Raw genomic sequence first — 15,122 nt, forward strand, 5'->3', positions numbered from 1 at the left:
GCCGGGTGACAGCTGTGGGAATGTCAGTGTAGTGATGTTTCTTTTCCTAACCGAAGGCTAAAGCTGCTTCTTCCTTGGCTGGAATCCCGAGTCCACGAAGGCTGTGAAGAGCCGGCCACCCACAATGCCCTGGCCAAGATCTATATCGACAGTAACAATAACCCCGAGCGCTTCCTCCGCGAGAATCCCTACTATGACAGCCGTGTTGTAGGTAAATACTGTGAAAAGCGGGACCCGCATTTGGCCTGTGTTGCCTATGAGAGGGGGCAGTGTGACCTCGAGCTCATTCAGGTTAGCAGCTGTTGCTTTTCATCTCTTAGACTTTATTTGACAGTGTTTACTTGTAAGGGGCCCTGGGGTTGGGCTGTGGGGGGGTCCTGCCTCTTGGGCTACTGGGGGGGGGGCTTCACCATCACACTGGATGGTGCCCACGGAGGGTTTTATCTTGCCGCTTGGCTATCAATAGAACTTTGCTTTCCATTTACCATGACACTTGGTGACTTCAGCTGGTGACTCCTGCCCCAGCTTCCCCCCATTCCATGTGTTGGGTGTCCTCGCCCGCTCTGATTTGAAGTGCTGATTTAGAGGGACCTTGGTTCAGAGAGGGGGCTTTCCCTGGCTGGCTCTGGCACTGTCAGTGCAGGCCACAGTAGGCACATGGAAGAGGCTTGAATAGGGCAATTTGACCCTTTGAGGAGACAGATCTACCTGATCTCTCTTTGAGCCTGTAAGCTTTGAAAAGCATCCCTGTGGTTTAGGCAAGCCTTTTTTTCATTTCTGTGAATCTCTGAAGCGATGGACCTAGCTTGAAGATAAGTTCATTTTCATGGAGAAAAAAGACTCCAAGGTCCAGCCAGACAGTGGGGGCTCTGGTTCAGAGCCCCTGCCCAGGCATGTGCTTTTTCATGCCAAGGCTGCGGTCCTAGGTACGCCTGCCAGTACCTCGCCTTGCGCTCCCATGTCCCGGGTCGCTTAGTCAACTGGCATTTATGAAGTGCCTACTGTGTGCTGATTTTCTGTATTGGTGTAAGACTCACGCCTTCCTGTTGGCCCCTTTCTTGCTGACTTGAGAGCTACTGCTTAGAATGATTCAGAGCACTTTTTAAAACTCTGTCAGGCCTTTCCAGTTCTAGACCACCTCCAGCACTGTTCAGATAGAATAAAGGTTTCCCTCCGTTTAGATAGGGGGTGGGTAAGTGCGTGGAATTGAAGGGTAGGGGTAGGGGTGGTGGTTACTTAGCAACTTGAGTTTTGATTTTTCTTTTAAAAAAAAAATAAAAGTTTCTGATATTAATCATCCCCGAGAGAATCAAACAACTTCTGGGAGAACAATTTTATGGTATAATATGGCTGACCTAGCACATTGCTTTTTTCCCCTCTCCCACTGGGGTCCCCTGAAAGGTGTTGGGGGCAGGGCGGCGCTTGATGACTACGGTGTCCTTGGGAACAACAGGGTGTTGGGCAGAGGGTTTTCATATGGCCAGCAGAGCAAGAGGTTCTGAGTGCGACTTTTGCTCCTTTCAGGTTTGTAATGAGAATTCTCTGTTCAAAAGTGAAGCTCGTTACCTGGTACACAGAAAAGATCCAGAACTCTGGGCAAATGTCCTGGAGGAAAACAACCCGTTCAGGAGACAGCTCATTGATCAGGTACTGTGTGGGAGTGGTTCTTGATGGCATAGTGGTGTAGAGGACAGCCGCAGGCGCCTGGCTTTGAAAAGTTCCATTGGATGCCAGCTTGTCTGATTTGAGGCCACTGACCACTTAGGAGCCTGGATGTGGGTTCTTCCTCAGACAGCTCTGTCCTGCAGCAGGACTGCAAGCACGTCAGTCCGTAAGCAGGTATTAGGTGCCTGCCACATGCCAGGTGCACTGCCCTTCAGGAGCTCACAGTCAAGTGGGGGAGACAGTGTATAAACAGATACATACAAAGCAAGCTCCGTACCAGAGAGATAGGAGATGAATGAACTGAGGGAAGGCACCAGAATTCAGAGGGTTGGGGAAGCCTTCCTGTACACGGTGGGATTTGAGGAGGGACTTGAAGGAAGCTGGAAAGGTCAGTAGACAGAGCAGAGGAGTGTTCCAGGCACGAGGGACAGCCAGAGGAAGGAGTTGGGGCTGACCCAGTGAGAATGAAACAATTTCCAAAGGAAATGCCCAGAGCCAAGAGATGGAGGCCAGGGCACTGGGTCGAAGAGGCCAGGGTGGGGACTTGGGTGTGAGAAAGCTGGAACGGGAGGAGGAGACCGGTTGTGGAGGGCTTCGAAGGCCAAGCAGAGCCCTTCGTGTTTGTTCCTCAAAGTGCTGGGGCCCAGACCCTGAGCACCGAGTGCCCATTCCTTCAGCTGGACCCTCTGCCCCATGGAATCTCCTCAGAATGGAGCCCAGGCTTCCACGTGCTGTGAGGCCAGTACTGCAGTTGTGCACCTGGGTTTGGGGCTCCTCCCCCAGAGCTTGTCCCAGAAGGGCCCTGACTTCAAATAGCTTTTGGGTTTGCTCATGTGTATCCCTTGTTTCTGTGGAAAAATGTCACTCCTTGAAGGCCGAGAGTGGTTCATTTCCATGTTCCTGTCCCTGGTGCCCAGCCCAGTGCCTGGCACAGAGGGTGGAGTAAGAAAAGACTGGGGGTGACTGGGGCCCTTTTTTCTGCCAAGCCACCTCTTCCTTGTCCTGTTCAGGTGGGATTTGTGACCAGAGAATAAGACCCCATTTATTCCTGTGGAGGTCCACCATGATTTTCAGGCAGTGTTCTACTCTATCAGGATCAGTTGTTTCCCTAATCGGCTGCCTTTGTGATGTCATCAATCATTGACCTTGCTGAGTCCTGCGGAGCTCAGCGGCACTCCACTGGAGACCTCCTTCTAGTTGATCCGGCAGCACTTTAGGAGTAGTCATTTAGTGTGGGAAAAAGTATTTTCATCCAGATCAGCATGAGACAGTGAACAGCTCTCTTAAGCATTCTCCTTGCTTTAAGGAAAATGAGGAAGACTAGAGAAAATGGAAGCTAGGACATGGCCATCCTCATTCTTGGGTTGTCTGCGCTTTAAATGCCTGCTCAAAAGCCCCTCTTTCTCCAGCTTCTCGGCCTCCCGGAGGCTTCGTCCCATTTCTTCAGCGTCTCCTCCAGTGAGGCAGCCATCATCGATGGTGGCCCGTGAGTGTGGATCCCAGGACATAGCATCGAAAGGAAATCCGCCACAGACACAAGGCGCCTCTTGACCAGGCTGACCTTCCCGTGTTTTCTCCTCTTAAAATAACTCGAAATCATGTCAGCTGCTCTGGATCTTTCATCTGAGATGCTCAAGTAGTCATGAGGAGCCTTCATTAGTGGAAAGCCAGGGGAGGCCTTATTATTCCGGCTGCTCGTCCCTCCCTTTGTAGTCCGTCCAGCTGTGAGCAGACCTTCCTCTCACGTCAGCAGCGCTCCCATTAGCCTCATTCTCCTTGGTACTTGGGTGGTTTCTTTCTTTGAAGGTTTCTTCAGACGGCTCTTATATGTTCTCCCTTACTTTATAAACATTCCTGAGGCAGGAGCCTGCCAGGTTTGTCACCTAAGAAGTATTAAATCCCTTGGGAAAGTGTATCAGTGGCTATTGTGAGTCAAGACACCTGGGTTTGGGGATCGTGGCTCTCTCACTTCTCGTATAAACTTGACCAAACGGCTTGGCCTCGATTGGCTTTGGCTTGGTGGAACCAGGCCAGTCTTTCAGATGCCTCCCAGCTCTCAGTCTCCAGATTCTGAGATACTCCACATTGGACCAGCTTTACTTAGTGTTATGACCCTCCGTGTTGGGCCCTGGAACCACAGCTAACTGGAGGTGGATCGTCCCAGAGACCGGCCCCATTTTTAGATAGAATAGGAGAGGGTTTCTTGACGGTTGCCCGGAGAACTCTAGAGAAATCATTGAAGTGCCATCTTCCCTTCTTTCTTCCCCATCTCCTATTACTGACCTGGATTCCTCCTGAAAAAAAAAAAATGCCCCGTGGAGCGTTGGGAAAGCACTGGAGGTCTGTGCTGCCTGCGAAGCTAGCTCAGCGTAAAGGGGCATCAGAGCTGGCACATTAGCGTGCTTTGTCTCCGTCATCCTCCTACCTCCCCGGCTGCCTGTGAGAGCCCACCGAGGCTGCAAATGTGGCAGTGCTCATTTAGTAACTGGAGCGCCACCCGACTGTGCCTGGCCTGCGGATTCTGCCTGGCCTCCCCTCCCTGGAGAACGCAGCTGGGTCAGGTTAAAGGCTCTGATTCTGACCGGTGCAGGGTGACTTCTCAGAGCTAAGCTTTTAATCGCTGTCTGAGCTGGTTGGGCACGCCAAAGGGAGTGGTGGCAATCTCCAACCAAACCGCTGTTCTGTAGGTTGGCCATCTTCAGACAGAATGGAGGGATGGTGCATCTAAAATCTCGATTCAGTGAGGTCGCGTGGACTTGGAGCTTAATGGGGTTGCTTCTCCAGGCTGCTGTTGAATGGGGTTGGCCAGTCTCCATTCCTAAAATGGAATTTTAAAAAACAATTCTAGGATTCACATATCAAATGCCTTTGGGCTCGGGGGAATAGATGGGCCCGTTCCATCTCTGTTGGTATACAGGTGTGCCCAGCAGTGAAAATCAGTGATTCTGGGAATTCTGCTCAATAATCACGTTCAGTCTTCTCTGAAGTCTTTGTGAGGGACATGACATGGTGTCCTGCCTCTGCGGCCAGCTAGCTGTGGTTCTCTAGGCCAGACCCTCCACCGCCTCGCAACCACAAATTCTTCTGGGTAGTTGGAATGACCTTCTTTGACCTGCCTGCCTCATAAAGGAGAGAGAGAGTCAGCCTGTAAAGGAGCTCTGTGCTCCACTAGCTTCTGCAGGGGAAGACCAGGATGGCCTGGGAAAGTAGAGGATCTGGGAGTGTTCAACTGAGGGGAAAAAAGGATTTGAGGCAGAGTGGGGGGTGGGAGAAGGGGATGAGAGTTGTCCACTGATGGCAGAGTTGGGAGCTGGCCTGAGTGTGACTGTTAGAGCCTTCCCACTGTGGCACGGGCTGCGAGGGAGGCAGCCGGTGTCCTGGCTGGACTCCCACTGCAGCCAAACGTCCCCTCCTGCAGCATGATGTGGAATTGCTCTCCATGCCTCAGCTGGATTCAGATGGCCTTCGAGGCCCACTCCAACATGACAGCAGTGATGCTGATGCTGCCTGGCTCCTTAACCCATGGAGCCATTGCTGTGTTCTCTCTTCTCCTCAACACTGAAGGCCCGCTGGAAGACACACACACACCCCATTTCCATCGCAGTGTTATTAGTAGGAAAGTGTTTTGTGAGCCTGAAGGCGTGAGCGCATGGGTCTGTGGCTGTCCCCTGGTCTCTGGGCTGGCCTTCCCTCTCCCCTGCCCTCTGCTGAGTCCTGCCAGCTCTGGCCATCCGTGAGTTGTCTGTTTTAATCTAATCAAATGTCGTTTAAAACTAGGTGGTGCAGACCGCTTTGTCTGAAACCCAGGATCCCGAAGAGGTCTCTGTGACCGTGAAAGCTTTTATGACTGCCGACCTGCCCAGCGAGCTGATCGAGCTCCTTGAGAAAATTGTGCTGGACAACTCTGTGTTCAGTGAGCACAGGTGAGATGGTTAACTGCCCCTGCCCTGGCCCCCGGCCATCCCTCAGGATGCTGCTTCCCTCCTCCCCAGATCCTGCCTGGTAGTCAAGGCCACCTCTTCCAGGAAGCCTTCCTTGGGCTTTCCAGAGCCCAGCTGTCCTCTCTGACCCCGCTTCCTAGTATCCAGCCTTTGAGGCTGGAGCATTCATTCCCTCCACATGGAGTTTCCTCAGGGCAGGGGTCGTGTCTTGATGTGGTGGTGCTCCCTGCCCGCAGCCCTTGGCGTGCTGCTGAGCACCCTGGGGAGCGGGAGACGTGTTCACATCCGCAGTGAGGATGTGCCGGTGTCCAGGGACTAGCTCTCTGGCCCAGCTCTTGTCTGCTCTGTGGCTCATCACGCGCCTGATAGTTTGGATGGAGGGGATGTAAATCTTAGCCCAGATGTGTGGGCATCTGCGTGGGTGCTGGAGGTGGGCTGTCTGGTGTGATTCCTTTCGAGTGTCCTTGGAATCGGAGGGAGGCCCCAGAATGCTCGGGACTCGGGGGACGGTTTTGACCACAAGGAACCAGCTGGCAGGCACTTGTTACGCCTCTGTGCCCACCCCATCCTGGTGCAGAGCCTCTCCCCAAAGCCCTTAGGAGGACTGCAGCCTGGAGCAGGGAGAGAGGTGCTGGAGACCACGTCATAAAGGGGTTGAGGGTGCAGAGACTGAGAACTTGTGATGGCAGTCTCGCCTCTAAGCTGGTGGTCTCACCGCTGCTATCTTAGTCTTCCATGGGCAAAGATGGCACCTGTGTCTTCCTGAAGCTGCTGCATGGAGCAGTCTGCTCTCCTATGCCAGGTGTGCTACCAGGTCTCATACAGGCTTGTCTCTGTGCCCTTCTCTGCTCCGCTTCCCCAGAGAGGCCCCCTTGCTTCCGCCTCTTCAGCTCTTCCCGTTGTCCATGACCTGCTTCAGATAGTGCTGCCTCCTCCATGGAGCCTTCCTCAGTTTCCCTTGTAGCACAGACATTCTTAGCGGCTCCCCACACGACCGCATCTGTAATGAGCCACGACGCACACATGGATTCACACAGATTGTATGACCCAGCAGCCTAACTCTTTGTCCCGCCGCCGCCCTCCTTTACTTGACCAGGAGCAGGGCCAGGTTTTCTTTAGGTTTCTCACAGGGTCCAGCACGTGATGGCTGGGGGTGGGCCGGATCCTTAGCGATGACAAGGATTTGTCTGCATCTTAAGAACCTTTTGTAAGTGACAGTCCTGGCCTCGAATCCCAGCGTCCTCCAGAAAGGACCTTGACCCTCCCATTGGTCAATTCTTCCTCAGGAACCTGCAGAATCTGCTGATTCTGACTGCCATCAAGGCTGACCGCACACGGGTGATGGAGTACATTAACCGACTGGATAACTATGATGCCCCAGACATCGCCAACATCGCCATCAGCAATGAGCTGTACGAGGAGGCATTCGCCATCTTTAGGAAGTTTGATGTGAATACGTCGGCCATTCAGGTGAGGTCCACTGCTCCCTGGTGTCACTAGCCTTCCCTGTGTGCAGGACGGCCCAGGAGGGGCGTCTGCCAGAGAGCCACAGCCTGAGTCTATGCAGGGAAAAGTGGTGAGGGGCCCGGAGGGTGAGGGGGGCCCAGGAGGCACAGGGGATGAGGCCAGGGTAGGCCGGCACTGTCACCCGGCTTCAGGGACTTGACGCAGATGCCCAGCGGCTCCTTAGCCACGAGGGGGTGAGAGGGAGAGCCCCACTCACCATCGCTGCATGCAGATTTAAAACAGCCAGAAGGAGGCCCCTCTCACCACCACCAGCAAAGTTTTGTTGTGAAACCTTAAGGTGCTCATTTGATTACACACTTGGAAATACTACCTGCGTTATCAGGGCTGGGTAGCATTTTTGTTACTTTTACCCGAAGAAGATTCTTTTGGCGAATAACAAATATTTTTATAAGCCTAGTTTTCTCATCACTCACGTAATAAGATTTTTAAATGTTCCCTATTGAGTCAAGTTGAAATGAACAACTCTGTGTCTCATTTGCATGAAGCAGAGACACAATTTTTCCAAAGTCCTTAAACCACAAGCACCTATTAATGAAGTCTTTAAGGATAACAGTAAGGGCTGCACTCGGCAAAATGGCAGGAAGCCACCACCCTGGCAGCAAGGCTCCGGACCGCCGGGGAGACACAGGGTCTCCCCGTGTGGAGTCTGGCTGCTCGGCCGGTCCAGAGCCACAGGGCCCTCAGCCAAGACTTTACACCAGCAGCTGGGCTCAGGAGGTAGACGCTCCCGGGAGCGGCTGGGCCCCGGCCCCAGCCCAGGTTCTTCTGTTGGACCTTAAGGATGCTTTGGGGGAGCAGACAGGGAGATTCCTGTTTCAAGAAGTACAGAATTGCTCAGAGACAATTAAATTGTGAATTGAATTTTTCATCTGAAGGTGCCCTCACTGGCTTGTTGACGTTGATCCCCTAGGGTTACAGCAGATTACCTTCCATTCTCCCAACTTACAGGTCCTGATAGAACACGTTGGGAACCTGGATCGTGCGTATGAATTTGCAGAAAGATGCAATGAACCGGCAGTGTGGAGCCGGCTGGCCCGGGCCCAGCTGCAGAAGGACTTGGTGAGAGAGGCGATTGACTCGTACACCAAGGCGGACGACCCCTCCTCTTACCTGGAAGTCGTTGAGGCTGCCGACAGAAACAGTGAGTGAGCTGCCCGCCTCGGGGCATCGCCGTCCCCTGCTCCGCCGTGGACGTCGTGGCCAATGAGCATGGGCCGAAAGGAGTCCAGGGGCACCTGCGTATGTGGCGCCCCTTCACGGGAGGGTGGATTTAGACACAGAAGAGGATTGGAGGGAGCGTCACCAGGCAGGGACCGCGAAACCCGTTAGTCTCCTGTCCGTGGCGTGGCAGACACTTACCTGGCATCATCCGTGCGGTCATTTCTGCCATGCCACAGGCTGGAACCTCTCCTCATCTCTTCTGGGTTCCAGAGGTTGGCCAGCCTTCTGTAACAAGAGTCTGTTACTGGGCCCTGTTCGCATCCTTTTTAGCTTTTTGTCACCCGGCGAAAATGAACAGTATTGGCAGAGCTCTGAGAACCCAGGCCCGCTCTTTCTGGATTTCCTAGCGGCCTGCTTCTTTAGAAGAGGCAGCGTGGGCGAGTGGTCAGAGGAGGCCAGGGGGTCTAGAGTGGCCTCATGACCTTGGGTGAGTCACGGTGTGTCTCCGGCTCCATTGGTCAGGAAGGTTCCTCTCCAGGCACGTCCTGCACCATGGATGCAGACGGCTGCGCACCTCCAGAGCTCCGTGCTTATGAGCTGTGGTTCCTTAGGAACGTTGTTGTTTGTGACATTTGATCACTGTTCCCTCTGACCGCTGGCTACACTTGGCTGCTTCTCTCTGGTTCAGAGACTTACCCTGATGGCCCAGCCAGCAGTACGAGCAGGTTCGTGCCCCGTCCTACTCCGTCCTTACCTGTTCGTGGGCTGGCCAGCTTCCAGAGTATAATGCCCAGCCTCCATAAGACATTGAAGTCCCCTTGTCTGAACCCCGGCTTGCCCATATAGTCCAGGCTGCTAGGCCACAGATGGGAACCAAGGCCTGCCAAATTTCCAGCCATGGGTTACATTGCGTGTTTCTTTCTGTAGGTAATTGGGAAGATCTGGTTAAATTTTTACACATGGCCAGGAAAAAGGCCCGAGAGTCCTATGTAGAGACTGAGCTTATTTTTGCTCTGGCTAAAACAAACCGCCTCTCTGAGCTGGAGGAGTTTATCAATGGACCCAACAATGCCCACATCCAGCAGGTAGGTGCTGGGTAATACTGTCCTCCTTCAAAATGACAATGGCGAATTTTCTTTCTTCTCTATCTCTTATAATTTGTCCTTCCCCAACATGGAAGGTGGTTCCAGGATTCGTGGGGCAGTAAGTGAGCTGCCCGGGGCTCCTGCTTTTCGGTGGCAACAGAGCCACAAGGCCAGGACTCTGCCCCATTGTCTGGTCCTTCCAACCACCCCCCACAGCTGAGAGGGAGAGACAGCCAGGGCTGTGTACGTCCCCGTCTCCCAGGCTCTCTAAGCTGTCCTTCAGTAACGAAGAGCTTGCCCTTTCTCTGAGTGTGCGCATACACAGTCACCAGCCCCTTCATGTGGCTGAGTGACGCCAGTGAGTCCCTCTGACGGTCAGGAGGAGATCTCTTCCCCTGCGGTCCTCACCCAGTGAACCTTCTCCCAGAGCAGGGTGTCTCTCCCATTGCAGCATACTGAAAATAAGCCAGCGCCTTAGCCTTGCTTTAAGTACCAAGACGGCTGACCATTTGGGGACCCAAACGTGGCCTGCAGGGCTCCCTGCCCTTGCTGTGGATGCGTGGTCCGGCCCAGGAAGAGAACAGGAAAGTTGAGGATGGTCGAAGGCCCAGCCCAGAGCTCTGACCACAGCCCCCGCGGGCCTCCAGGTCCTGCTTCTGCCCCCTGCTGGCCGTGGGGCCATGTTGCCTGTTGTGGACCTTTGGTTTACTCTTCTTACCTTTTCCTCAGCAGTTTTGTTTGTTTTTGTACAGAAAGTCCCTTTGGGAAGAGGGAGCCCAGCTCTCCTGACAGCATCTGTAGACAGTCCCCGTGTTCCCTATTAGGGCTCCCAGTAAATTTGAGGAAGGGGACGGCATTCCCTGCCCACAGCAAAGGTGCTGCTCCAGGAATAGAGGCTCTGCCCTGCCCAGTCCCCAGAAGGCCTTGGGTCTCTGTACTGGGGGCTGGAGAAGGATTAAGAAAGGCCCGTAGGGCCCCATGAACCAGGGGAGGTCAGGTCATCGAGGTTTGTTCTCAGCAGGGGGCGCTCCTTAATTGGAGTGTGATGTGGTCTGGACTGCTCCGAGAGGAATACGGGTGAGCAGAGGGCCAGGGGGAGGCGGGAAGAGAGCTAACAGAGGAGGCCCGGTGTTTGAAATGAGGGGAACGAGAAAGAATTGGATTGAATGCAGTAGGGGGATGCAGCTCGCCACCCCAAAGAGAAGCCTGCGTTGTATGAAAGGGTCATTTGACAAAACAGACCCGCACAGCCTCCCCTTCCGACAGTGTTTGCCCCACTCTGCACCTGTGGTCTCCACCTCTGCAGAGGGGAAGGACTCGAGTCCTCTCACGTCCAGATTGGTCATTGCCCTGACCTTTGTCCAAGCCTTTTTGGACTGGCCTTTGGCCTCTAACGTCGTGTCCCTACCATACGTTCCTGCCCCTTTAATTACTCACCTCAGCAGATGCCCTGGCCCAGTGCTGAGGCTCAGAGCACCTGTGTCTAGTCTGAGCTTTTCTGGACTCTCTGGCCTCAACTTCCTTTTCTGTAAAGGGAATACGTACCCCTAGATCTCTAAGACTCCTTCAAGCTAGGACTGGCAACCCAAAGAGCGTCAGCATAGTCCTGTCTCCCACCGCAGCTCTGGGGACCGCCCTCCACATCTTGGCATCTCCCCAGGGCTCCCCACACTAAGTATTCAATCCCTGTGTGAAGAAATGCTCCCTGTGCACTAAAAAGAAGTGGGCCGGGCTCCACGGAGGGGCTCCCCTCAGCTCCCCTCTGCTTTCCTGCCATGTCAGAGAATGAATCCTGGCGTCTGCTCCTCCGTGGGCATAGCTCCGGGTGAGGCCACTGCCCCAAAGGCTTTTGTCCTGTTGTTTGATAGACCAGATGGGCCCTCGATTTGGGGGCGAGGAGGGCAATGGTAGCATACTCTTGGTCACCCTTAATAATACGAAGTGTATTTTCTTCATAGGGCACAAGTCAGATTGCTTGTCACTGGTATCTTTTCAGTTCTTTGAGTCCAAACTGTGTCCATGGCCAGAAGGGCTTCCCCAGGCAGCCCATCTCACCGCCTGGCCCACCCTTCATGCCCCTGCCTCGAGAGCTCTCTGGTGACTCCAGATGCTTTCTGAGGGCACAGGGGGAGCTCTGGAGAGCAGCCCCACTTGGAGGGGTGATTCAGGCTGTAGGACTCATTCTGTCAAGTGCCAGAGAAGGTCCCTCTGCTGCCGCGGGAGAGTTTACTAGGCTGGCTGTGGACCCCTGAGGCCTCCGTCCTCAGTGTCTCCCCCATCGCTGCCTGTGCGGTTTGTGTGTATATGTGCCCGGGGGCTTGACTTGAGTCTTGCGCTGGGTCCCCAAGGACCAGATGTGCCCCTGCTGCATGGAAGTAACCAGGGCATCTCTTTAGGTCGGCGACCGCTGCTATGACGAGGCCATGTATGAGGCCGCCAAGCTGCTCTACAGTAACGTGTCCAATTTTGCCCGCCTGGCATCTACCCTGGTGCATCTGGGCGAGTATCAGGCCGCAGTGGACAGCAGTCGCAAGGCCAACAGCACCAGGACCTGGAAGGAGGTAACACCTCGAATCCCGGCCACCCCGACGATAGAAATGGTTGGTCTCCCATTTGTCTCGTCGGGCCACTTGTGCCCCATCGACCACTTTTACATTCTCAGCTATTTTCACAATCACGGTAACATCCACCGCCAGCTAAGCCAGGGCAGCTTCCTTCACCTTCATCCACGTGTCTGACCTGCCTCCCCCAACGTGTCAGTGGGCCAGAGGGATCTAGTCTGCCAGAAGTCTTTAGTGACAACTGGGTCTCCTCGGAGAACCGCTGGTGGGGATGGCACGAGGGCACGCTGACTCCGCAGTCTGACAGACCCCTGTCGGCCCGGCTCCTCTCAGATTTAGTCAGTCTCTGGGCTTAGCAGGAGCTCTGCGGGGCCAGGCTGTGAGGAGCAATCGCACCAGCTTCTGGATGAGCCAGCTGCCCCAGGGAAAGTGACCTGCTGGTGGCCCGTCCAGGCCGGGCTCACTCTCGGGTTTCATGGCCCCAGATCCAGAAGGCTGCATCCCTGGCCCACACGTGCTCCCTCTCTGCTTTGCCGAGGTCATTGGAGAAGTCAGGTCCTTCCAGGGTCGCTGAGGCTTGGCAAGGTCTGTCCTTGGCAGGAGGTTTGGGGAGCTATCCTGCTGGCCCACACCAGCAGGTCTGGGTTGCTCTGGCTCTTTTCATTCTGTTTTTTCTCCCAGGCCTGTGATTTCACGAGTCATTTTCTGGCACAGAATCCCACTTTGAGAATAATGTAGAGGCCCGAGCTTTTACCCAAACCACCGTCATTCTTTCCAGAGGGGGAGCTCTAATAATAAATAATAATCTGGGGTCCCTGCCGTGGTGCGGGGCTGTGTGCTGTGTCCATAACAGGGTTGGGCAGTGCTGTGAAGAAGCAGCCACGGGCCTCCTTTGTTCCTCTCCTGCAGGTGTGCTTTGCCTGTGTGGACGGACAGGAGTTCCGCCTGGCCCAGTTATGTGGCCTCCACATCGTCATCCACGCGGACGAGCTGGAGGAGCTGATCAGCTATTACCAGGTGAGCCTGCATTGCCACTGGGCGTTGTCCCCCCTACCCGAGCTCCCTCACTGGCTCCCTGGTTACAGTTTGCTGGTATTTCCACCGAGCACAACAGGGCCCCGATGCTGTGCACGTGTCATAGCTGTCCTTTATGACTTTCGGCACGTGTGAAAAAGGTCTCTGACGCCAAGGGACAGTCGCGTTGCGTCCTCAAGACCAAATCGGGCCCTTGTTTCATTTTGGGAAAAGACAACATTATGCTTGTTTTCAGATTCCATGTCTTGCCTGCACTCCAGCAACCTTCTAGGTAGGTGGGCAGGGCTGGGGCAGCAGCATCCATGAGGAAGGAGAGGGGCGAGGGTCTGTCCCCTCTTACATGGGCCACGTTTTTAGTCTCCAGATGGAGAAATTGAGATGGGGGTGGGAGGAGAGGGCCAGGAAACCAGGTGAGCCCAATTAGAATCCAGAGTGGGTTTTCTTTATTTCGTTTGTTAGAAGGAATTGCATGCTGGTTAGAGGAAAAGGGAATGTTTGGGATGAAGGCAATATGAAAACAAAAGATCTCAATATCAATTTAAAATAGACACAGGAACATCTATTAACAGTTAAGATTTTGTAACACTGAGGGGGCCTTAGTATGAAGAAAGGCCTTTGATGGCTCCAGCCAACAAACACTAAGCCTCTACTGGGTATTTAGATGCTGGAGGGAGAGGGGCTATTGAGATCAGCCCTGACGGGCAATACCAGGGAGTCATACTTGGTGCCCGGATAAGTAATGGACCCAGGGGGTGAGGAGCAGGCCAGGGAAAGCCTTCCGGCCTGGCGAGCCTGTATGACTGTTACATCTGGGCCATCCCAAGAATACTCGGGTCTGACTAGTGGCCCTTGCTTCGTCTTGAAATGACTTTGTATTATTTTATATACATGTTAACAAGCATTTATTAAGCGTCCTGTGTGCAGGGGAGGCTACAGTGAGAGGCAGAAGCCTGTCCCCTGCTCTCCAGGAGCCTGTTGTCTAGCAGGGGAGATAACACTCAGGGACCTGGCTAAAAACCCGGCCTCCTCAGGTCTGTCTTGGGGAAGAATCCCAAGCTGGGCTCAGATTCCAGTTCTGATTTCTCTGTGCCCTTGTTGGCCACTTGTCCTCACAGGCGAATCCCTGAACTGCTGGCCCCAGGTCCTTGTAGAAAACAGGCTGGCTGCTCTCCACTCCCCTCCTGGGTCTAGAATAGCCCTGGCCAGTCTTTTACACTGTCCACGTGGGGCTCAGCAGGTTTGCTTGAACTCAGAAAGCCAATCTCCACATTGAAGAGCAGAGATTTTTTTCAACTTTCCAAGAAAACGTTGTCTTTGAAGTACGTTTTCTTAGATCATGGGTTCCTAACATGGGATCCATGGGCAGATTTGAGGACATCCATGAACGTGGATGGAAAAAACATTATGCCTTTATTTTCTCACACCTCTAACTGAAACTGACCATTTCTTTCCATTATGAATGGAGGCCACAAACTGCAGTGAGCTTCACAGACCACCCGAGGGGTCCATGGCACCAAAATGATTCCAACCTCAGAGCTGCTGCATGTGAGGCAACAGAAGCAATGGCCGCCTTCCCCCTGCGCTCAAAGGGCGGCAGCTCTGGGTGTGAGCGCAGGCAGAGGCCGGCCACCCGAGGTCTGTGGACTCGTCACACTGAGCAGGTGTCCTCAGGCTCTTGGTACCAGAACCACATGGTGCTGGTGTGGAGGATCCTGTTGAGCCTGGTAGTGTTGGCATTTCTGTGTGTGTCCGTCTTTCATGGAACAAGATTTCATAGACTTCCAAGCATCAATAATTGTCACTTGTCGTGGTTAATTCCATTGGTGCCCAATGTTAATAGAGGAGCAACTGTTTCTCTTTATTCACTTATGATTATCGCCACCATGCGGACCTTTGTACGAAGGACTTGGATTTTGGTTTATTTCCTTGGGATACGTTTCCCTAAAAGGACTCACCGGATTTAAAGCATGTTGTTACTATCAATTATTTTCATTGATGACTTCACAATCAAGAGTTGCCCTATATGACTCTGTGTTTCTAAAAAGCCATTTTTGTTGTCACCAGCAGCAAGGGTGGGTGCGGCTGAGTGTGCCGCATTGTGCATTGCAGGTGAAGGGTGTACTTTGCCCACCTCTGCCTCAGGAGGG

The 15,122-nt window shown here is 53.7% G+C and overlaps 1 protein-coding gene across 2 annotated transcripts in view; it reads left to right on the forward strand.

Annotated features, from left to right (window-relative positions):
- The window catches only part of CLTCL1 (clathrin heavy chain like 1), an 88,781-nt gene that overhangs the window by 53,933 nt on the left and 19,726 nt on the right, over positions 1-15,122 (forward strand). For both annotated transcript variants that reach the window (XM_027859394.1, XM_027859395.1), the window contains exons 17-24: positions 57-291; positions 1,525-1,647; positions 5,443-5,588; positions 6,893-7,076; positions 8,082-8,274; positions 9,222-9,379; positions 11,776-11,940; positions 12,850-12,957. In XM_027859394.1, coding sequence (XP_027715195.1) covers positions 57-291; positions 1,525-1,647; positions 5,443-5,588; positions 6,893-7,076; positions 8,082-8,274; positions 9,222-9,379; positions 11,776-11,940; positions 12,850-12,957 — 1,312 coding nt within the window. The remainder of the gene's footprint in view (positions 1-56; positions 292-1,524; positions 1,648-5,442; positions 5,589-6,892; positions 7,077-8,081; positions 8,275-9,221; positions 9,380-11,775; positions 11,941-12,849; positions 12,958-15,122) is intronic.

The sequence above is a fragment of the Vombatus ursinus genome, unplaced genomic scaffold (genome assembly GCF_900497805.2).
Source record: "Vombatus ursinus unplaced genomic scaffold, bare-nosed wombat genome assembly UNPS02014167.1, whole genome shotgun sequence".
Classification (NCBI taxonomy): Eukaryota; Metazoa; Chordata; class Mammalia; order Diprotodontia; family Vombatidae; genus Vombatus; species Vombatus ursinus.